Source organism: Plasmodium falciparum, assembly GCF_000002765.6.
Source record: "Plasmodium falciparum 3D7 genome assembly, chromosome: 6".
NCBI classification, from domain to species: Eukaryota; Apicomplexa; class Aconoidasida; order Haemosporida; family Plasmodiidae; genus Plasmodium; species Plasmodium falciparum.
The window spans coordinates 310,001-335,011 of NC_004327.3; the positions used below are offsets into that span (position 1 = coordinate 310,001).

At 19.1% G+C, this 25,011-nt stretch overlaps 5 protein-coding genes across 5 annotated transcripts; 3 read left to right on the top strand and 2 right to left on the bottom strand.

The window, feature by feature from the left end:
• Positions 1-1,549: 1,549 nt before the first annotated feature.
• Positions 1,550-3,115, top strand: PF3D7_0607500 (4-hydroxybenzoate polyprenyltransferase, putative; the record flags this gene model as incomplete). The annotated part of the gene is made up of 1 exon (XM_960972.1): positions 1,550-3,115. The coding sequence occupies one exon, from the start codon at positions 1,550-1,552 to the stop codon at positions 3,113-3,115; it is 1,566 nt and encodes a 521-aa protein (XP_966065.1).
• Positions 3,116-3,855: 740 nt separating this feature from the next.
• PF3D7_0607600 (spindle assembly abnormal protein 6, putative) lies at positions 3,856-6,882 on the bottom strand (the record flags this gene model as incomplete). Its single annotated transcript, XM_960973.2, has 5 exons — positions 3,856-3,908; positions 4,032-4,078; positions 4,170-4,284; positions 4,409-4,504; positions 4,608-6,882. 5 exons carry the CDS (start codon positions 6,880-6,882, stop codon positions 3,856-3,858), a joined length of 2,586 nt encoding a protein of 861 aa, XP_966066.2.
• Positions 6,883-10,739: 3,857 nt separating this feature from the next.
• PF3D7_0607700 (conserved Plasmodium protein, unknown function) lies at positions 10,740-18,998 on the top strand (the record flags this gene model as incomplete). Its single annotated transcript, XM_960974.1, has 1 exon — positions 10,740-18,998. The coding sequence occupies one exon, from the start codon at positions 10,740-10,742 to the stop codon at positions 18,996-18,998; it is 8,259 nt and encodes a 2,752-aa protein (XP_966067.1).
• Positions 18,999-19,536: 538 nt separating this feature from the next.
• PF3D7_0607800 (GTP-binding protein, putative) lies at positions 19,537-21,725 on the bottom strand (the record flags this gene model as incomplete). The annotated part of the gene is made up of 2 exons (XM_960975.1): positions 19,537-19,789; positions 19,954-21,725. The coding sequence occupies 2 exons, from the start codon at positions 21,723-21,725 to the stop codon at positions 19,537-19,539; spliced, it is 2,025 nt and encodes a 674-aa protein (XP_966068.1).
• A 617-nt stretch (positions 21,726-22,342) lies between these two features.
• On the top strand, positions 22,343-24,934 carry PF3D7_0607900 (conserved Plasmodium protein, unknown function; the record flags this gene model as incomplete). Its single annotated transcript, XM_960976.1, has 1 exon — positions 22,343-24,934. The coding sequence occupies one exon, from the start codon at positions 22,343-22,345 to the stop codon at positions 24,932-24,934; it is 2,592 nt and encodes an 863-aa protein (XP_966069.1).
• Between the last annotated feature and the right edge of the window lie 77 nt (positions 24,935-25,011).

Below are 25,011 nucleotides of genomic sequence, written 5' to 3' on the forward strand. Positions count from 1 at the left end.
AAATAAATGATAAAAAAATATAAGTATATCTATGTACATACAATATAAATGTATATCTTATGATGTTCTCAAATAATATCTTGTTACAAGAAAAAATTGAAACAAAACAGCTATTTCGATTCTCTCTTCTTTTATAATATTACTTTCATGTGCCACATATAAAATATGGAAATAAAAATATAAACACATAAATATATAAACATAAAAAAAAAATGAAATATAAAAAAATTAAAAAATAAAAAAAATAAAAAATAAAAAATAAAAAAATAAAAAAATATCTTCATACAAAATATACATATATATATAATATATATATATATATATATATATATATATATTTTTTTTTTTTTTTATTTATTTATATATTATATGCTCTTACAAAATGTATTCAAAGTATTCAATAAAAAAATATATACATTTCACATATATAATAAAACAATTTATACTCTTTATTTTTCTTACTAATAAATCAAAAAAAAATACAATGTAATGCGCCATAAAAAAAGAAAAAAAAAAATTTACATATATGAAATAATATACCATATATCAGGGAGTATATATATATAAATAACTACAATAAAAAAAAATATAAAAAATATGAAATAAATTATAAAATTTAAGAGACATAATTATTATATAATTATAATATATACATATAATACATATATAATAATATATATATAATAATATATATATAATAATATATATATAATAATATATATATCAATTTCTGTTTCTATTTATTTTTATTTTCAAAGTTAGAAAAAAAAAAAAAAAAATATATTTATAATTCCTCAGTTATTTTTTATATATCTCCTCTTATTAAATATTATATGATTTACATATATAATATATAATATATTGTATATATATAATATATATATTGTGATATATGACTATTTTTATTATTCTGTGTTCACATTATTTTTTTTTTACACTCGATAATTTGTTAAAGATCAAAATTTATATTTTAAAAATATAATTTATTTATATTATATGACTTAAGATCATTTCGCTTATTTTCATTTATATTCTTTTATTATTATTATTTTATTTTATTTTATTTTTTTTATTTTATTTTTTTGTTTACATATTATTACAGAATATATTGTATATCTTCATGTGATGTTTCTTTTTTTTTAATGGTTCCACAATTTTAATTTTTTGAGATATACAACTATATGTGTTTGTATTTAAAGGAATCAAGGGATAATATAAAAAAAAAAATAATAAATAAATAAATAAAAATATATATATATATATAAGACAACATATATATATTATAATACACAAAATATGTATTCATAAGAATTTTTGAAAATATATAAATGTAACAAATATTATTAAATATATGTAAAAATGTTAACAATTATATGATATAAAATGTAGATATATGAAAATGTAGTTATATATTATTTTTTCATAATATACATATATATATATATATATATATTTATATATATTCATATATTTATTGATTTATATATATATTCATTTTTTTTAATATTTATAAATTTCTCTTATATGCTTTTATGTTCACTCCTCATTAATGCAAAAACCATATTTGCAACATTTTTTTAAAAATTTAAAAAAATATGAAAAAAAACAAACAAGCTTTTACATTCTTCCAAATAATAAAAGAATAAAAAATGAGGAACCTATATGTGGGTACTACAATTACTGTACGTTCAAAAGAATAAAATTGAGGAGCCACAATAATATTAATAATACACATTATAATATATGCAACAATAATAATAATAATAAGGAGGAAGAGGAGGGGGAAAGGGAACGTTATTTTTTATTTAATAAAAAGCATTTTACTTGTAAGGCATATAAAATAAAAGGTAATGTATTTAATATTTCTTATGAGCCATATAATATTTATGATGATAATAAATTTTTAAATTATAAGAATAATTTAAAATTGTATGAACATAAAATGATAACATTACAAAGGTGTTATTATTCAGAGTATATAGATAAACATACAAAAAATAAGAACAAAGAATTGTACGATCCAATAAAAAATTTACAAAAATATAAGCACAATAATGATCATAATGATGACAATAATAATAATAATAATAATAATAATAATAAAGATGATATTTATAATAGCAAAATGTGTCTTCAAAACAAATTAAGAGATATGTTAATATTTAATATAAAAAATTATATCATATTATCTAGATTACATATACCAGCTGGAATATATTTATTATTTTATTCATCACTTTATGGTTATTTTTTAACTTATGATATGAACAATTTATTAATAAATAATAATATTCTTAATATGAATGAAATACAACATATACTAAAAAATATAGGTTTATTTTTATTTGGTAGTATAAATACAAGAATTACTGGATGTATTATTAATGATTTATTAGATAAAAATTTCGATAAAGAAGTTGAAAGAACAAAAAATAGACCCATAGCTAATAAAAATATAAGTGTACATAAAGCTATAATATATGCTTGTATACACGGAACACTTTCTCTTTTAACACTTTTTCAATTTAATTCTTCAACAATTTATACTGGGTTATATTCAACTTTCTTCATTTTTACATATCCTTTATTTAAACGTTTAACATATTATGCTCAAGTATACTTATCCCTTACATTTAATTTAGGTTATTTTATATCGGCAAGTATAAATATTAATTTAATAAATAATATAATTCCCATAATTGTTGGCTTCTTACCATTATCCTTTTTAACTATTATATATGATACAATATATGCTCATCAAGATAAAAAAGATGATATAAGATTAAAACTTAAATCGCTAGCTATCAAATGGGATAAAAATACATTAAAATATTCAAAAGTATTATCTCTGAATATGCTTCTTTTTTTATATCTATCATCATATCTTTTCGATATGCATTTTTCCTACTACATCTTCTCGACGTTTAATATAATGTATTTATATTACATTCTCGACAAGGTATCCTTAAACGATAAACAAAAATGTATGACCTTTTTCAAAAAAAGTAAAAATGTCTTGTTCTTTATGGTACTCGCAACAATTCTGAGTAAGGCTTCCCAGGTGGTATGTAAAAATGAAGAAAATAATAAAAAAAAAAAAGGAAATATATCATAAATATGTTATAAATATGTTATAAATAATAAATAAATAATCAAATGAAGAATGAGAAAGACATGAATGCTTTTACAAATATATCGACAGATTATTAGGATATATATGAGATGTAGTATATCAATACCTATTTTAAAGATATAATTATGTATCTATAAAAATTACTATTCAATTTATTTTCTTCCTCAAAATTATTATATTTTTTTTTATTTTTTTTTCCATGCATACGTGAATATTTTATTTGTCCTATTAATGAGATGTTCCTTGGACATTCATTATTTTTTTTTTTTTTTTTTAATTAAATAAATAAATAAATAAATATAAATAAATATAAATATAAATATAAATAAATAAATATATATATATATATATATATATATATATACATACATACCATATTGATAATTTTTTTTCTTTCATATGATTTGTGCCGATTTGTACACATTTATATATATATACATATATGTATGTAATATTTAAAAAAATTAAAAAAATAAATAATATGTTAAATGTTAATTATGATAAACGTATATATGAATTTTACACAAAAAGTACACTCAAAAAAATATAATAAAATAATATATCATATAATAAAATTAATAAGACCAAAAAAAAGAAGATTAAATCTACAAGATAAAGAAATAATTATATAAACATAAATATATATATAAATATAAATATACATAAATATATATATATATATATATATAATTGTGTGTATACTATTGAAAATTATAATCTGCTTAAATTCCTGGAGGAATGAATTTCACAGGTTTGTTATATCGATCGTTAATATCTATAAAATGAAAAATATTTAGTTTAAAAATGGGTTGATATATATATATATATATATATATATATATATACATTTTTTTTTTTTTTTTTTTTTTTTTTTTTTTTTTTTTTTTTTATCTAATACCTAGCGTATCAATCTTTCCGTTCATTAAATTCATCTGGTTCATATTACTACAAAAGTGAATGAACAAATAAAAAAGTAAATACATATATGTATATATATATATATATATATGTATATATTTTATTTTATTTTATGTACCTATCCAATGTGTACCCCGGAACGTTATTCGGGATGGACGAATTTTTTAAGTTGGCCTTTAATTTGGTAAACAAATCCTTATCAAGAAGATTTGTATCGACACGAAAATTGACACCTGGCAAGGGGCACATAAATAAATAAATATATATATATATATATATATATATATATATGTGGAGATAATTATTTTTTTAATTTGTTCGATACATTTTGTATGAGATCGAAATATTACACATTACCCGATAAAACGTTTGGTGTGGGTGCCATAGGATTCAATTTTGTGTTATATATATCGAGGTTGTTGTTTGTTATTTCTTTATTAAGCCTCAAATTTACTATAGTACCAAAAGTAAATAAAATATATATATATATATATATATATATATATATATATATAAATATATATGTATACGTTATATATTTATATATTCATTTTACCCTCGCGTGATATGTTCAACTCCTTAAGCAACTCGTCATATTTTTTTTTCAACATGTCATTTTCTTTTTTTAAATTATCTTGTGCAACATTTTGTTGGTCTATTGTATCCTTAAAATTTTTGAGTTCATTATTTAGTTGGGTAATTTGTTTTTCATTTTGTGTATTAATTTTTTGCAAGTTATCATGTTCTAATGTTTTACTTTTTAATTTATCTTTGATCTTTTTTAATTGTGTTTGTAATTTTGTAATAATATCATTACCTTTATTAATTTCATCTATAGCTATATTAATTTCATTTTCTAGTTTAAAATTTCTTTCTTTATATTTTTTTAATTCTGTTTCTAAATTTGTGTTTGATAATTTGATACTTTCAAAACTTGAATTATTTGACAAATTACTTTCACATGCTTTTTCATATTTATTTTTTAGATCATTAAATTCAAGAGTAAATGTACTTTTATATTTTTCGAGTTTTTCTTTTTCAGATGTTATAGATTCTTTTTCTTTTATAATTTTTAATAAATTAAAATTTTTTTCTTCTAATTCATTTTTTAAATTTTTTATTTTATTATTAAGATGGAAAATTGTAGTTTCTTGTGTTTCATTCATTTCATGTAATTCATTACATTTATTTTTAAAATTGTCTACAAGTTTTTTCAATTCATCATTTTGTAAATTATATCTTTCTTCGTTTTCTATAATTAATTTCTGATGAGTTTCTTTTAAATTGTTAATATCATTATTTAATGTATTATTAAAATTAGTTTTTAAAATATTCATCTTATTTTCTAATTGTTCTATTGTCTTTTGAAAATTCTTTATATCTATATTACATTTATTATTTTTAACAAGCTCATCATTTAATTTGTTTATAATTTCTTTATTATATTCTTTTACATATGTGATATTATTACAAAGATGTGTAATTACATTTGTATTATCACCTTTTTTAAGAACTAAAGATAAATGAGTTAATTCCTTAAATTGATTAATTTCTACAAGGTTAAGAATTGCACTCCCATCACATATATTTCCTTTATTACATGAGAATCTTTTATCGTTATAATAATATGAATTATGATAATCTAAATTTTTATGTGTTTCAAAATTATTTCTCTTCTGATCTCCTGTCCCACTACACTCCTCGCTTAAATTATAACCATTACAATTATTATTATTATTAACAATGTTATTATTAACAATATTATTATTATTAATACTATTAATATTAATATTATTATTATTACCGTTGTTATCCCTTAAACTCCCGTCTGTAAAAATCAAAACCGCATTTAGTCGTTGATCGTCCATGTGTTCACAATTATCATTTTCTAAAATACATTCTTCTAATAAATCAATAAATTTAAACGGAAATAAGTTAAAATTTATAACTAGCTTCTGTTCCTTCTTTATCTTCTCATAATTCTCTTCATATAAATCAAGATAATAAAAAAAAAATTCTTTCTTATCATCAGAGAGTTCTAGTCTCATATAAGGTTTTCCGCCAGGACCTTTTAAACTATTAATTTTTATAATTAAAAAATCTGTATAATCATGTTCTCTTTCGTTTTTTAAATAAAATTTAATTCTTTTACAATATATCATACCATTCTTATCATATGTTTTGTAAATAAGACTCATATCTATGGGTTTGTATAAAATGACTGAATTATTATTATGATCATTTATTTCGATGTTATTATCATACGGGTTATTACTTCCGACATTAATAACGTGACAATAATTCAAGTTGTTATTATTGTTGTTGTTATTACCTAGCATATTCTTATAATTATTATTCATATTATTTATATTATTTATATTATTCATATTATTTATATTATTCATATTATTTATATTATTCATATTATTCATATTATTCATATTATTCATATTATTCATATTATTCATATTATTTATATTATTCATATTATTCATATTATTCATATTATTTATATTATTCATAATAATGTCGGTATAATTTTTACTACTATTATTTACATCTTCTATTCTATCTCGACCATCCATAATATCATAATTAACTTGAAAGTTGTTCTGTACGTATCTATTGTCTTCAGATTTTAAACTTACCTTGCTTCTATAAAGAGAATTATCATTCGTATTATTTAAAGAATCGTTTCTTTTTTCACGTGTATCGAAATAATTAGTGTTATTATTACTACTTATATTATTATTATTATCTCTGGAAATATCTGCATTGTCCGTCTCATTGTTGTTATACAAATACTCATTATAATTGTGTACGGAATTCATGGTTACACAAGGATAAAAACATATGTATGATTATATATATATATATGTAAATTCTTTCGAATGTCCTTATTCCCACTTACTTTTAAATGTAACAAGGGGAAATGTCTGGTAAATTCATAATTTCAAAGGTTTATAAATTCATAAAGTAAACAAAGATGAATAAATAAATAAATATATATATATATATATATATTACAAATCAAATAAAAACTCAAAAAAATATATACATAATTAAATTATGTAAATATATATATATATATATATATATATATATATTTATTTATTTTATACCTTAATAATAAAATACATCTAAAAATAAATATCTTATAATATATATAAATATATATTTTTTTTTTAATAGTTGAGAAATTCCTTTAAATTAAAGCAAATATATATATATATATATATATATATTATATATATATATATAATATATGTGTAAAAGTAATATATAATACATGCGTAAATATTTATGTATATATATTATATATATATATATAATTTTCTTTATTTTTAAAATATCGAATTTATTATATTAAGATTATCTTAATAATGAATAAAAATATGTACTATATATATATATATTATATATTATTATATATATTATATATATATTTTTTAAGGCTTAAAATTTTTTTTTTTAAATTATTACACATATAAATGTTTTTTCTTTATTATATGATAGAAGTTCATAACAATATAATATAAATATTATAATATATTATATTATATATATATAATATTTTTTATATGTGTTTATACATATTTATTTATTTTATATATTCATATATTTATATTTATTTTATATTTTCTTATTTTATTTTGAATTAATGCACTTAATTATATATCCTTAATATTATATATTCATTCATTTCTTAATTTTTTTTTTTTTTTTTTTTCTGTCTATGTGTATATTAAGCGCTCTCCCTAATATAATACATAATATAAAAAAAGAAGAAAAAAAATGACAAACACAAAATAAAAAAGAAAAAATAAAAAATAAAAAAGAATAATATAATATAATAATGTTATTATAAAAAATCAGAATTTTTTATATTCATATATGTCAAATTATGAATTCTTCTTTTAAATAAGTCTCCTTATTATATCACATATATATATATTATTATATATGTATAATATTCCCGTAATATAAAATATATATATATATTATATATATTATATATATATATATAATGTCGGTTATATTTGTATATATAATGTGTGTACCTTTTACATGTAAATATATCTCTTATTTCTTTTTCCTTTTCTTTTTTTTTAAGTGTATATAATTTTTAAGAGAATGTGAAAAAAATAAGTAAAATAATCGGGACGATATAATTATTTTTTTATTCCTTTATTTTTTTTTTTTTCTTTTATTATTTTGTATTTTATTGTATTCCTTTATATATATTTCTTTACTTTGTAATAATTTGATAATTTCCTATATAGTAACACAAAACATATATATTTATGTATCACCTTAAGAAAATAGTATATAAATATGATTTGAAAAAAAAAAAAAAAAATATATATATATTATATATATATATATATATATATACATAATAATAATACATTAGGTCTTTTGTACATGCAAGTGTGTGCGTAAAGATAAATAAAAAAAAAAAAAAAAAGTTACATACTTACACTGTTTTTGTACTTATTTCCCTTTTATTTAAATATACATGTATGAAAAAAAATATGGAATATACATTTTATTATTTCATTATTATTTTTATTTATTTTTTTTTTTTTTTGTTGTATACCACCATAATTTCTATTAATTAAAATACATACTCCCTTTATTGAAACAGAATAAATATAAATAAAAAAGAAGGGTTTGTAAATAATTTATTTATATATGTAATTATATATATAATTACAATATTGTTTATACAATTGTTTTATTTTATGTTTTTGTAAAATAATATCCTTATATATATATATATATATATATATATATAATATATATATATGTAATTTATTTTTTTGTTAATATTGTGTCTTTATTTAATTTGTCTAAATATTAGCATCCTTTTTTGTATAAATAATCACATGACACATTATAATATACATAATCTTAAGTTTGTAATTTTTTTTTTTTTTTTTTTTGTCATAAATGATGAATATCCGTTTATAAATATATATTTATAATATATTCCCTTTTTTCATTTTTTTTTTTTTTTTTTTTTAACTTGAGATGTATACATAAATAATATTTTGTCTTTTGTTTATACATCCATTGTATTTTATTTTTTATATTTTATCTTTTATCTTTTATATTTTGTCTTTTTTTTTTTTTTTTTTTTTTTTTTTTTTCTTATTGTAAAAAATTATGGGCTTTATTTTTAAAATGAACAGAGCTCGTTATATTAGAAAATAATAATATTTTTTTTGTTGTAATATGGTTTAAAAGAAAAAAAAAAAAAACATATATATATATATATACAAGCATACGTATATATGTATTGATTAATATTAAATATGATTATATATATATATATATATAGATCTTATGTATATGTGTGTATTATATATATCATAAATTTAATTAATACTAATACACTCTTACATACATATATACATATAATTTATAATTTTTTTTTTTTTTTTTTTTTTTTTTTTTTTTTCTGATAAATTTATACATCAAAGAGCGAAGAAAATATTAAGAATGAATAAAAAAAAAAATTTATAAATAAAAACGAATAAAATGAGTATCATATATAACTTACATATATTAAAATATATATATATATATATATTTATATTTATTTATTTATTTATTTATTTATTTTATATATTATATACCTATATAGAATAAGTCTATTCTTCATTTCGTATAATATATCATAATGAATAAAAGTTCGTATTAATATTTTCATTTTGTAATTTTTTTTTTGTTTTTTTTTTTTTTTTGTGTGATATATTCTGTTTCTGTATATATTTATTTTTTATAATTTCTAAATCCCGTTTTTTAAATTTTTGTATGTTCATAAAAAAAATGTCTTTTTTTATCTACATATATATATATATATATATATATATTATATATATTTACCAATTATTATATGAAACAAAAAAAAAATATATGTATATATCTATATATATGTGACTATGCAATTACTATCACAATAAACATATTGTTTATATATAATTAATATAAATATAAAAAGATAAACATTATGTATATTTTTTATTAAATATTATGAGAGCAGGAATATATATCCTATTAATTTAATTTTTTTTTTTTTTGTGTTTATAAATTGTACAAAGGTACAAGAAGAAAAACAAATTAATTCTGACGAATGATATGCAAAAGGCATACATATATAAATATATATATAGATATATATATATATATATATAATATCATTATATGTTACATATAAATATATACATACATCTCTCTTTTTTTTTTTTTGTTGTTCATAGTTCTTGTTTCCAATTTTTTTTTTTTTGTTGTTCATAGTTCTTGTTTCCAATTTTTTTTTTTTTGTCTTTTTTTTTTTTTTTTTGTTTTTTTTGTTTTGCTATTATATTTTAAAAAACCCATTTTATTAAAACATTTGTAACTCTTTATTTGTGCTATATCCGAAAAAAAGAAAAAATAAATAGCTTATCATATGTGTTAACCGTTTTGTTTATGTATATAGAATAGAATTTGTTGTATTTAAGAATAAATGAATATATAAATATACAAACACACATACAAACATATATATATATATATATATATATATATATTTATTTATTTATTTATTTATTTATTTATGTATGTCCATTTTTATTTTTATTTTTTTTTTTTGTGTAATTCTATTCTTATATAAACAATTTAAAAATTTATACAATTCATTATGGTTTTTGAAAAAGAGAACAAGACGTGCATGAAGGATGTTCGTTATGATTTACAAGAACGTGAAAAGGAAGAGGAAGAGAAAAAAAGAAACTATAACATAAGTAATAATAATAATAATAATAATTATAATAAATATGACAAAAATTATATATCACATGTTGCAGATTATATTAATAGAAAACAAATAAATAATATGAATGATAATAACATGAATAAAAGTTGTATAATGAAAAGATTTAATAAAAAGGATGTAAAATATAATGATATGTTGTTAAAAGCTGATGAGACATATATAAATGATGGTCAAATAAAAAAAAAATATAACAATAATAATAATAATAATAATAATAATACCAAGTCTATATATTTAACAAATACTTATAACAAAAGTTCAAGTATCCATAATAAACCACACATTCATAAAAATAATGATATAAATAATATCCATGAAAAAAATGATAAATCAAATAATGATTATAATTATTCACATAACAATATTTCTTTTGATTATAACGTCGAACCTGTTTATAATTACATAAATGAAGGACATAATCCTGATATATCTTTAAACAAAATGGAGATACAAAAAGGAACATATAATAATTATTGTTATGAAAATTTTATTGTAAATGATGATGTAGATTCGTATCGTGATACACATGAAAATAATATAATGTTATTAGATGATGAAAATAACAATTCTATATTTATAAAAAAAAATAAATCCTCCTTCTATCATACATCACAACATAATAATCAAGGATTTATTAATACTAATGATACAATAAAAAGAAATAAAAATTTTGTTTTACAAAAAAATGACATAAACTTAACAAATGATAAAATAAATTCTTCATTCAATAAAAAAAAAAATAAATTGACAAGTATATATGTAGAAAGAGAAGATCAAAAAGTAGGCCCTTTAAATGTAAATAATGATATGTCTATATTAAATAAAAAAAAAGAAAGCAAACATAATTTTTACAAATCCATGAATGAACATGATGTAATAGCAGAGAAAAAAAAAAACACCATATTAAAAAATAAGTGTGTAGAAGATGATAATATTAGAACGATCGAAAATGTTCATAATGATTCTTTAAAAAATGAACATATGAATGATATATATATGAAGGATAATAATAATAATATAAATACATATAAAATTGTTCATGATAAACCTTTGAGTGCTGTTGAAAATTTACAGGAAGTTAACAAAAAGAAAAATTACAAAAATGTTATATTTAAACATTTATTTAATAATGATAAAGATGACAATGTTTATAATTTAAAAAAGAATAAAAATAATGATGTTGTAGAATTTAACATGAATAAGAAAATGACCCTGATATCTGGAAACAAAATGTATAAAAATGAAACAGCAAAAATGTATAATTCGAACCAGGAAATATATATATCTAATAATAATAATGATAATAATAATGATAATAATAATGATAATAATATCAACAATTATCATCATGGTTATAAAAAATACAACACAACAAATCAATATAATAATAATAATAATAATAATAATAATAGTAATATTTATCCATTTTATAAAAATACATCAATCAATAATTGTAATAATAAAAAAATAAATGAATATGATAATAACCTTTTTAACAACAAAAAAGATATTCTTAATAATACAAATTTTGTAAAAAGTCAAGACTATCATGATAATAAAAATATTCAATATAATATAAATAGTAATGATAATTATTATCATTCTTTTGGCGATATTAAGAATGAAGGTAATATGAATACAATGTTTAATGTTAAGAAAAAATATAAAAAGGTTAGAATTAATTCACACATATCTTCAAAATTGAATGACAAAAGTATTATAAATTATAGGAATGGTGTTATTAATAACCAATTTAATCATATGAATGATATAGTATCATCTAATAATAACAACAACAACAATAATAATAATAATAATAACAATAATAATAATAATAATAACAATAATAATAATAATAATAACAACAACAATAATAATAATAATAATATTAATATGAAAACATCCATTTGCAATAATAAAAAAAGGAAGAATACCAAAAATTTTAGCCTCAATTTATGTAGTGCCTGTCTAAATATCGATGATAAAATTTATATTAAACAAATAAAAGAAATACTTGATAGAGATATTAACTTACTAAATGAAGACCCCAGAATTATTAACGCCTTGAAAAAATCTCATATCTCCACGTCGTATCTTTTCAATAATTTAAAAAGTTTAGGTACTTTTCGTAAAGGTGGCTTAACATGGGCTATTTATTATAACAATAATAATAAAGGAGTTAATAATATGATCAAGATAAAGAATGAAGCTAATAACAGAATTGTTAAAGACAAGTTGTTAAATAATATGAACTGTACTAATATAATGAATGATATTAAAAATATCAACACACTTGCTACTAATAATGGTGGTGGATATAACCTAAACAATGTCAACAATATGAGTAATATATATAATGTGGTGGATGCAAAGAACGGGAATCATATGAACAATAGAAAGGATATGAGTATTAATACAGATTGTTTTAATTATACCAACAGTATAGACGAGATGGATGATATAAATGAAAATAACAAAAAAAAAGATAATTTCCCATTTCTTAACAATAGTAATATAGATAGTGATAATAATTATATAGAATTAATTAAAAATAATTCATTCTGTAATGATAAATATATTATTGAACCTATTATTGAAAATACTTGGTTAAAAAAAGTTTTGTTAATTATAAAAAAAGAATCTTTAGATATTGAATGTTTTCTTTTTAAAATAAAATATTATTTTTATAAATCTGTTTTATTTTTATATCAAGAAGGAATTAAATCATATCTAGGTGATGTAGCTAACCAAATGAAAATATATATAAATTATAATTTCTGGTCAGCAGCTGAAATTGCCTTTATACTTCGACAAATTACAAGTTTGTGTAATATACAAATAGAAGTAAGAGTCAAAGGAGAAATTGGTTGTGTTATTTATTTAAATGAAGAACCAGAGTGGTTTCAGGGATTTGTCGATAGTCATAATTTGAATGACACATTTAGTAAAAAGGATTGGTACTTACTAAATAATTTTGCTATCAAAATGATGCAATATAGAAAGGGAGACAAGAAAAGTGAAGATATGAAAGAGGATACCCCTACAAGGGGTGAGAATCTTCAAAGGGGTCAAAATCTTCAAAGGGGTGACAATCTTCAAAGGGGTGACAATCTTCAAAGGGGTGACAATCTTCAAAGGGGTGACAATCTTCAAAATGGTGACAATCTTCAAAATGGTGACAATCTTCAAAGGGGTGACAATCTTCAAAATGGTGAGAATCTTCAAAGTGGTGAGAATCTTCAAAGTGGTGAGAATCTTCAAAGTGGTGAGAATCTTCAAACTCGTGAGAATCTTCAAAGTGGTGAAAATCTTCAAACTCGTGAGAATCTTCAAAGTGATGAGAATCATAATAACATTCTTTATCCCTACAATAATAATGGCCAATATGAAGATAATTACAATAATAGTTACAATAATAATAATAACGAATGCATATTTTGCTCTTCATCAAATAAAAAACTCAAATCTTATATGTTTAATGGTGGTAGATATGCTTTTGCGGCAAAATTAAAAGAAGAAATTAAACATTTTCATTCTAAACGATTAGGTGATATTATCCATTTAGTACAGCTAGCTATACATAAAGGAATTTTTGTTTATTCGCAACGTATATTATTACCAGTATCTGCATGTGAAAAAAGTGCTGATGATTTATATCCTAAAATTAGAAATTTAAATTATGATATATGCGAAACATTAGAAGAGGTATTAGAAATAATATCATTACTAGTTGATCATAAAACAAACGGATTGGTACTTGCACAATTAAAACAACAATTTATACTTCAATTTAAAAAAGAATTAAATAGTTTACATTTTGGATATAAGAAATTACAAAACTTATTAATGGCTGAACCATTTAATAAATATTATAAATTGTATATACCAAATAATAATTTACATAGAACACATATTCAACATAAGAAATATAAAACCCCTGATAATTGTCGGATTTTCCAAAAAGAAAATATTCATCTGAAAAATCATCTCGATTTTATTTATAACACAGAATTTTTTACCGAACTTTATGTGGAAGACGAATATTATGATAATGAAGATACAAAACAAAGCATCCAACCAATTTATGATAATATTATATCCACATCTTGTAATAATCATATACAACAACAAAATGGATCCCTATATATGAGTAACACAACCTTTAGAAATGATAAGGAAGAAATAAAAAAAGATATATATTTGTTAAACATAAGGGATAGCCAGAACAAACGTGATATAAAACAAGACAACATTAGCAAGAAAAAAATAAATAACATAAATAGTAACAATAGTAATAATAGTAATAGTAATAGTAATAGTAATAATAATAATAATAATAATTATAATAGTAATAATATTAGTGATAACAAATTAGAACTCACTTATCAAAATATACATAATTTACCATCATATATTCAAAAAAGTATAGAAACCATATTTGAAAAAAATAATAAAGAAAACGATAAATCAAAATGGATAGAAGAAGAAGAAGAAGAGAAGGAAGAATGTCCCTTAAAAGAAATAAATAAAAATATTCAACATAACAAAAATTATGATTATATTATTAATAATAATATTTTTCAAAATCGGGGTTCTAATAATATCCAATCTTATGATGATAGAAACCAAAATAAACAAATACAATTCCTTAATACATTATATCATATAGATGTGGAATTGTCACCTGTAAATACTAAAAGATACAATAAAATAAAAGATATTTTTACAAATATGATAAAAATAAATAAAAAATGTAATGATAATATTATAAATAATGATGACATAATTAAAAATGACCATGATGAATTTATAAATGATGATCAACATTATAATATTTGGAATGTTCATTTTGAAAAACGTACTTTATTAAATAGGTATAAACAAGATAATACTACAGGTGCAACAAATGTCGTATCTCCTATTTTAAACATATATACTTTAATAAAAAAATATAAAATTAAAAAGAAAAAGTATGAATCCTTTTTTGATGATATAAATAATGATGTAGATATTCATGTCAATAATAAGACTGAACAGAATAAAGATAACGGACATATTGAAAATAATAATATAAATAATATAAATAATAATATAAATAATATAAATAATAATATAAATAATATAAATAATAATATAAATAATATAAATAATAATGTAAATAATTATTATTATATTGATAATGGTGATGGTAATAATATTCATAAGGGGTATATAAATAATTATATTATCCCTGAAGATAATCCTATTCATAATAATTTTACTTATGATAATAATAAAAAAAATACTACTAAACAAACACTACAATTATTACACAATACTGAAATAAACTTCATCCCTGATATAGATCCCATAGATGTAACAAATGTTAATATAAACAGGAAAAATAAAATGAACAAAATATATAAAACTAAGAATGTTATAAATAGACATCACACAAATAAATCTATGGAAACATTCGAACCTAATAACAAGCTAGATAGTTATGAAGATAGAAATATACAATTTTATAATGAAAATTGTAACAGGTATATGAATGCAGATTATAAGACAGGACAAAGTACTTTACCCATATTAAGTGGTACAACAAATAATATAAGATATAAGACAGGAGAAAGTACTTTACCTATATTAAGTGGTACAACAAATAATACAAGATATAAGACAGGAGAAAGTACTTTACCTATATTAAGTGGTACAACAAATAATACAAGATATAAGACAGAACGGTTTTTCAAGGCAAAGAATAGTAACCAAGAAAATATTAATCAAAATGAAATAAATTATAACAACAATGATGATGATGATGATAATAATAACAACAACAATGATGATGATGATGATGATAATAATTATTATATGTTAAATAATCAATATGGTGATAATATTATGACAGAATCCAATTATATATCCTCACATAATAATTTACCACAAGAAGATATTTTTAATGATGAAAAAAAAATTATTGAAATGATTGAAAAGACAATAGATCAAGATTATATAAATATCGAAGATAAAAATGATGTTAAACATGATATGATAAAAAAAATTAATAAAAGAAAAAATAATAACATCCATAATTATAATGATAATAATAATGATAATAATAATGATAATAATAATGATAATAATAATGATAATAATAATGATAATAATAATGATAAATATTTCATCTTTGACAAGGATATAAACAATAATGTTGATGAGAACAATATTAATAATATACATCTAAAGGATAATATAAAAAAAAAAAAGGAAAAAAATGAATATAATAATTATAAAATATCTTCTTATAATAATAATGATGGTGATAATTATGGTGATAATAATAATAATTTAATAAATAATAGTATCTATTATTATGATAGTTCTAAAAACAGAAGCATAAAATATGGAGACGAATATGAAGAGGAAATTTATAATACAAAAAATGTCATAAATCAGAAGAATTATGGAAACATTAATAATTATGATTATAATGTTATATTCACTAATATTGCACAGGTAAATGATGAAAACCTTTATATACCTAATAGTAGATCTATTAATATAGATATTAATGATACAGATAATAATAATTGTGTTAAGAATATTACTTATATAAATAATAATTCAAATCCTCTAGAGAGCAATAATAATGGTAGTACTACAACAACTACTACGACAACTTCTATTAAGAATAATATGAAACATTATAATGTGGATATAAATAATTTGGATGATATTAAAGATATATATATGTATAATAGTAATAATAACGACTCGACAAATGTCGAACGTGATAATAACAATATAAATATCGAACATGTAGGAGAAAAACCTTTTTGTTATTATACACATAATTATAATAATAATGTATCAAATATAAACTTTAACACATTTAATCCTAGCCTTAATCTTATAATGAATAATCCAAAAAAGAATAATGATCAAAATAGTATATTTAAAAAAGAACAATATTCATCATACGAACCTGTAAAAAATAATGATATAAATATTTTTTATAGTAATAAATATGATAATAATAGTAATTATATATATGAACAAAAAATAAAAAAAAATGAAAATGATGTTATATATAAGAATGATGACAAAATATTCTCAAATCTCAACAAATCAGAGGAATGTGTACACTCATCGAACTCATTTGTTAATAATCTATATATTCCTTATAATAATATGAAGGATAAAGATAATATAATGTCACCGCAAAATAATATTATATATGACGAACAAATTAATAATATAAATAATTTTACCTTAAACAATCATAATATGAACAATGGACACAACATTGGTGATGAATATAGTGATGAAAGTTATGAGATACGTCACATAAATAATATAAATAAAAAGGATAATTTAATGGATGAAAATAACATTCTCAATAACAACAACGATAATAATAATAATAATAATGACAAGAGTAACCTCGTGCTTCATAATAATAACGACAAGAGTAACCATTTTCTTCATAATAATAATAATGATTCGTATAACTATGATATATATAATCATTTCCACACATACAACAATTGTAATTTATACAATGATGATAAAAATGAATTATCAAAAAAAGGAGCAGTATTAAATAGATATAATGAACAAGAGCAAAATATTCCAATCGAACATGAATATAATAATATATCTTATCCATCATTAATTAAAAATAACAAAAATAATTCTGAAAAAAAATATTTAGATAATCTATCCATAAATCTTAAAGATGAAAAAAATTATCATCCAGAAAAAAAAAATTTCAACAATAATCTTGAAAAAAATAATAAAATATTTACAAACGATATTGAACATATAAGTTTTAATAAAAAAATATGTAAAATAAAAAATATTTATTCAGAAAATAAAAATAATCAATTTTTTAAAAATAATACAAATCATCTTTTTAATACAAATATCAATTTATATGAAAAGAAAAATTATGTAGATGATGAATTTTCTCATCATAAGGATCCTATCAAATTCTCATCCTTAATCAAAAATAAACAAAACAATAATAACTCTTTTATGAACTTATTAAATGACAATCAATATGTTAAAATTAACAACCAAAATACTTTTAATAATCCAAACAAATATCATCACATGAAAAATAAAATCAACAAATGAAATGACGAAATAAAATCATAAATTAAAATAAATAAATAAATAAATAAAGACATATACATATATTTATATATATATATTATGATAAATTGAAGTATGATTAAACTCATAACAAAAAAAAAAAAAAAAAAAAAAATTTGTATTATTCTATTTTTTCAAATATACACTAATTTATTTATGAACCTAAAATAGGTCATACAACGTAAAAATAAAAAATAGACATTTTTTATTTATCATACATTTTTCACATTTCATAGATTTTTTTTTTTTTTTTTTTATATAAATATATAATTCATAGTATTCATTTATATTGACATAAATGTTTAACTATTTCATAAAAAAAAAGTGCAAAATAGCACGAACATTTTTTTTTTTCTTGTTTTTGAAATTGAAAATAAAAAAATAAAATATAACAATATGAAATAATATATTATATATATATATAAACACACATAAATATAAATATATACATATATACATATGTATATATGTATGTATGTATGTATGTATTTGTGCACTCTTATCAAATATATATATTTTATCATAAAACCGAGGTACCGTTTTTCTTTAATTTAATTATAGAGCTCCTTAAACCGTTAACAAATTCATTTATTCCTATGCCATATTTTGCACTCAGAAAAAAAATAGGAACATCATCATTATCATACATTTTTATTTCGTTATAAGCTTTTTCTGTGTCTTTAATTTTTTCTTTAAAATTAACATCACATTTGTTTATGACCACAATGTATGGTTTCCTATAAATTTGTTCGTCCTTCCTCTTTAATTGATTCCTGCAAAACACAAAAAAAAAAAAAAAAAAAAAAAAAAAAAAAAATCAAAATGAATGTTGCATTATATATATATATATATATATATATATATATATATATATATATATATATTGTCATTTATATCCTTATTAATATTTATACAATATATATCTTATTTTTTATACCTGATAGTTTTAAATTGCCTTATCAAATCGTAGCTCATATCCAGAACAATAACCAAAAGGTGTGTTAATCCCAAAAAGCCGAAGATATTTTCATTTATATAAAATGAAGGCATGTTTTTATTTTCTTCGTTTAGACGTACACTTTTGTCTTCTTTTATTTGCTTATCGTTATTAAAAAAATCAGCCACAGATATTTGATACATATCAGCAAAATATATTTTTTTTAATATATATAAATTATTAGCGGTCTCAATTTTCTGAGTTATTAATGAGAGAATACTAGATTTACCTGACTGTTCATATCCAATAATACAAATATCACTTATACATTTATAAACTATTTTAATATATGTAACTTGACCTTTTTTTCCATTTTCATATGAAAATGTATTATTCATATTATTTCCTTTCCCACCTTCTCCTCCTTTAGCTAGTAATATACAATTGTTATTCTCACTCAATATACCTATAAATCTTTGTTTTCTTACCTTTTTATCTATATTCATAATTTCTTTTAATATATGATTATTTCGTTTGATATAAACAGGATCATTTTTTTTTAATACATTATACACATTCTTTTCATAATTTGAAAAATAATTATATTCTTTCTTTATGTGACAATCATTTTTTTTTAATACATCATTGAATGTGTTACAATTTATGTTATTATCATCACGATTATTTATATTATCATCACAATTATTTATATTATCATCACAATTATTTATATTATCCTCACAATTATTTATATTATCCTCACAATTATTTATATTATCATCACAATTATTTATATTATCATCACAATTATTTATATTATCATCACAATTATTTATATTATCATCACAATTATTTATATTATCATCACAATTATTTATATTATCATCACAATTATTTATATTATCCTCACAATTATTTATATTATCATCACAATTATTTATATTATCATCACAATTATTTATATTATCATCACAATTATTTATATTATCATCACAATTATTATTATTATCATCACACATATTTATATTATCATCACAATTATTATTATTATCATCACAATTATTATTATTATCATCACACATATTTATATTATCATCACAATTATTTATATCCTTATCGTCCGAAAAAAGTTCATACACATGACATATTTTATTCAAATAAATAAAAATGCTTTTGCCATTCCTCCCTCTCAATTGATTAGCCTTTCCATTTTCTCCATCAGTAGCATAAAGAGATGTAGAAAGTTCATTCAAATTATTAATATATATATATTTATCTTTATTACTATAAGCAGTTTGGATTTTATTCCTCTTGGATTTTTTTTTTATATTATCCTTTCCATTTGTATAACATATGTATATACTTCCACCATTTCCTCCTTTACCCCCATTAGGTATACCTAAAGATCCAAAAACTTTCCTTTTGTATTTTTTGAAACTCATATGACCATTACCACCTGAGCCACTTGTACATTTTATAATTCTTTCACTTTCATAAAATATAGACTTTTCTTTATTCTCTTTGTATAAATCAAAATTCCTTTTTATCAAAGGGTTATCTGCTTCTTCGGAAATGTTCCCTTTTTCCTTTTCTTGTGCTCTTTCTTTTTTTGACACTTTCCCATATACCTTTTTAATCTTAGTATTTTCTAACCTATCTACAATTGTAATACTATAGCTGGAATAATTTAAAAGACCTTTTTTGAAAATATGCCTACTTTTTAATTGCTTCTTTAATAATATTTCGTTGATATATTTTAAAGAATTTATCATTGCAAAATAGAACCATCTTGAAATGAAAAATAATCAAAATATAAATATATATTATTATATATGCATCTATCCTTCATAACAAAAACATTCAAATAAAAAAAATAAATTTAAATGAATCAAATATAAATAAATAAATATATATATATATATATATATATATTTATATATTTATGGCATATATCATATCTTATAGGATAAATGTTTTCTAAAGGTTTCTATTAAATTCGTTTATCATAATATATATTATTATGTGACACATAATAGTTAGCCATAAATTGCACATATATATATAATGTGTTTTTTTTTTTTTTTTTTTTTTTTTTTTTTTTTTATTTTTTATTTCGTTTTTTTTCCTGAACAATTCAGAATTATTAATAAAAAGCCATAATTCTATAAAATAAAAAATTTACATATTCAATGTAAAATATATTTCTATTTGTATTACATATATAAATGTATATTCCTTTAAAGTGATAACACTAAATATTTAATGTTACATATATATATATATATATATATATTTATTTATTTATTTATTTATTATTATTTTATTTTTTTTGTTACACAATTTTTTAATTTTGGTGAAAGCTAGCTATTTTTTTTTTTTTTTTTTTTTAATGAAAAATGTGCATTGCTTATTTTACTTTTGCAATTTATTCATCCATGATAGTAGTAGAAAAACTTATTACAATTTAAGGATAAAAAAAATCCCGAATAATGTAGAAAGGAACAGACTATACGATATACAAGACGATCATTACAATTATTTAGAAAAGAGTAGGAATAATGAATATGAAGACATTTTAAATGAAATTATTTATGAGTATGAAGAAGAAAGTCATAAGAGAAAGAAGGAAGAACAAAAAAGGAAAGAAGAATTGAAAAAGAGAGAAGAAATAAAAAAAAAGGAAGATGAAGGAAAAGAAAAAATATATAATAATAAAACAAATGAGAAATCAAATGATATTTATAAAAACGAAAAAAATACTAATTTAATACCAGATTATTTTCTTAAAAACACAGTTCAGGAGGATGAGACTCCTGAAAAGGAAAAGGATGAAAATTCATCCATGAGAGATGAAATAAAAAGAATTGAAAGATTTAAAGAAAATAATATATTAAATTTATGTAATTTAAATTATGACATATTAAATTTGTTATTAAAGAATGAATTAAAAAATATAAATAATGAAGACGAATCAGATAATCAATATAATAAAATAAGTTTATTTCTTGAAACACAAATAAATAGATCTAAGGGTGAAGAAAATTTATATATAGACGATAGTGTTGGTAGATATTTTGTAAATATTGATAAAGATATGATTAATTCGATTACAGAAAAGGAATTACATTTTTTAAAAAATGAAATATATAGAAATGTTATTTTTTTAAAATATAAGTATTTGAAAAGTTATAAGACAGCTATTCATAATTTAAAGCAGGAAAAAAAGGTAAAAACGAAAGAAATAAATAAGCATGTTTCAGTGGTGTATGAAGATAATGATAATGAAGAATCATTAAATGATGATGTTACAAATGGTAAAAATAATAATAACGATGATAAGGATAGTGATATTTATAATGATGATGATCATGATGATGATCATTTTTCCACAAATAATAAAAGTGTTAGCAATGAATCAGATAATAATAATTTATCTTTAGAACAACTTGAAAAAATTGATCAAGTATTATCCATGCAAAATGTTCAAGAAATTATTGATGCCAATCAAAGACTTAATTTATTGAAGAAAAACTATGAAGATTTAAAAAATTTTAACATATTTGAAATAATAGATAAAAATAAATTCTTAAACAATTTTAAAATAAAAAATATAAATTTTTATCAATACAGCTGTTCGGAGCTATACGACACAATGAATAAGTTTGTAAAAGGAATAAAAAAAAAAGGAAAAGATAAAAATGATTCTGATGATAATGACAAAAATTTAAATGACAACAAAGAAAATAAAAACAAACAAAATGATAATAATTGTGATAATAATAACAATAATAATAATAATAATAATAATAATATTTTAGAACATATTCAAAATAATTTTTCATATATATGTATCCCTAAAATTAATGATTTTAATTTTTTCAAAGAAGAAAATAAATCAATTGTTATTAATCTTTCAACAAATAAATGTGATATGGATAATGACAAAAAAAAATTTCCTAGTATTAATGAATTAAATATTGAAACCAAAAAAGGTATATTGGTTTTAAGTGCTCATGATAATAATATACAAGTAAGTGTACGAAATATTTGTGATAAAATTTCTTACTTGACACAAAGTTTTGTAATATGTCCTCATATAAATTATAAAGAAAATTATTTAGAAAATAAAAAAATCATTTTAAGAATTATTATGTTAATGTTATTTTATTTTAATATTAAACATATGTATGTTATATGTTTAGACAATGAAAGCTCCATGTTTTTATATAACTTTTTGAATACATATAACAATGATTATAATATAACTCATAATGATGAAAATAATAATTTATTTAGGAGCTTGTTGTTTGATAAAAATGAATCATATAGAAAAACAAATTATAATAATATACAAGATGATAACTATGTATATGCTAAATTAAATGAAATAAAATTCTCTCATATTTTTAATGATAAATTTGTTCCCTTATTCCCTTTAAAAGATATATTTAAAAATTATGTCTTTTTAATGAATAAAGAGAAATATTTTTTTGACATATCTTTTTTCAAACGTTCCTGTTTGTTCATGTTTTTAGATGAACACGCCAATAAAAAAAATCACGTAAAATCAACAAGCGTACAACATTTCTTTTATTATAAAAAATTTGATTATCCATATATATATAATGTAGATAATAATTATTGCATAAACACGTTGAAACGTTTTAACGAAATTCTGTTATATCTAACATCATGGATAGATATATTTCATACGAGCGAAGAGGAACAAAATGATTCTCAAGAGGGGGAACAATTAAATGACGAAGATGAACAAAAGCAAAAAGATCAACAAACAAATGAACAGGATGATGAAATGATTGGTGACGCTAAACAAATAGAAGATGAATACGATTATGATGATAATGATGATGAATTTGATGTATCAGAAGAAGGCGATATGGAAAATAGGAATTATTATAATGATAATAATGAATTGAAGAGCAAGGGTCACTACGGAAATTCAAAAAATATAAGATCATAAAAATATTCACGTGTACATATATATATATATATTATATTACATTTTAAAAACAAAAAAATTCAAATGGTTTTATATCA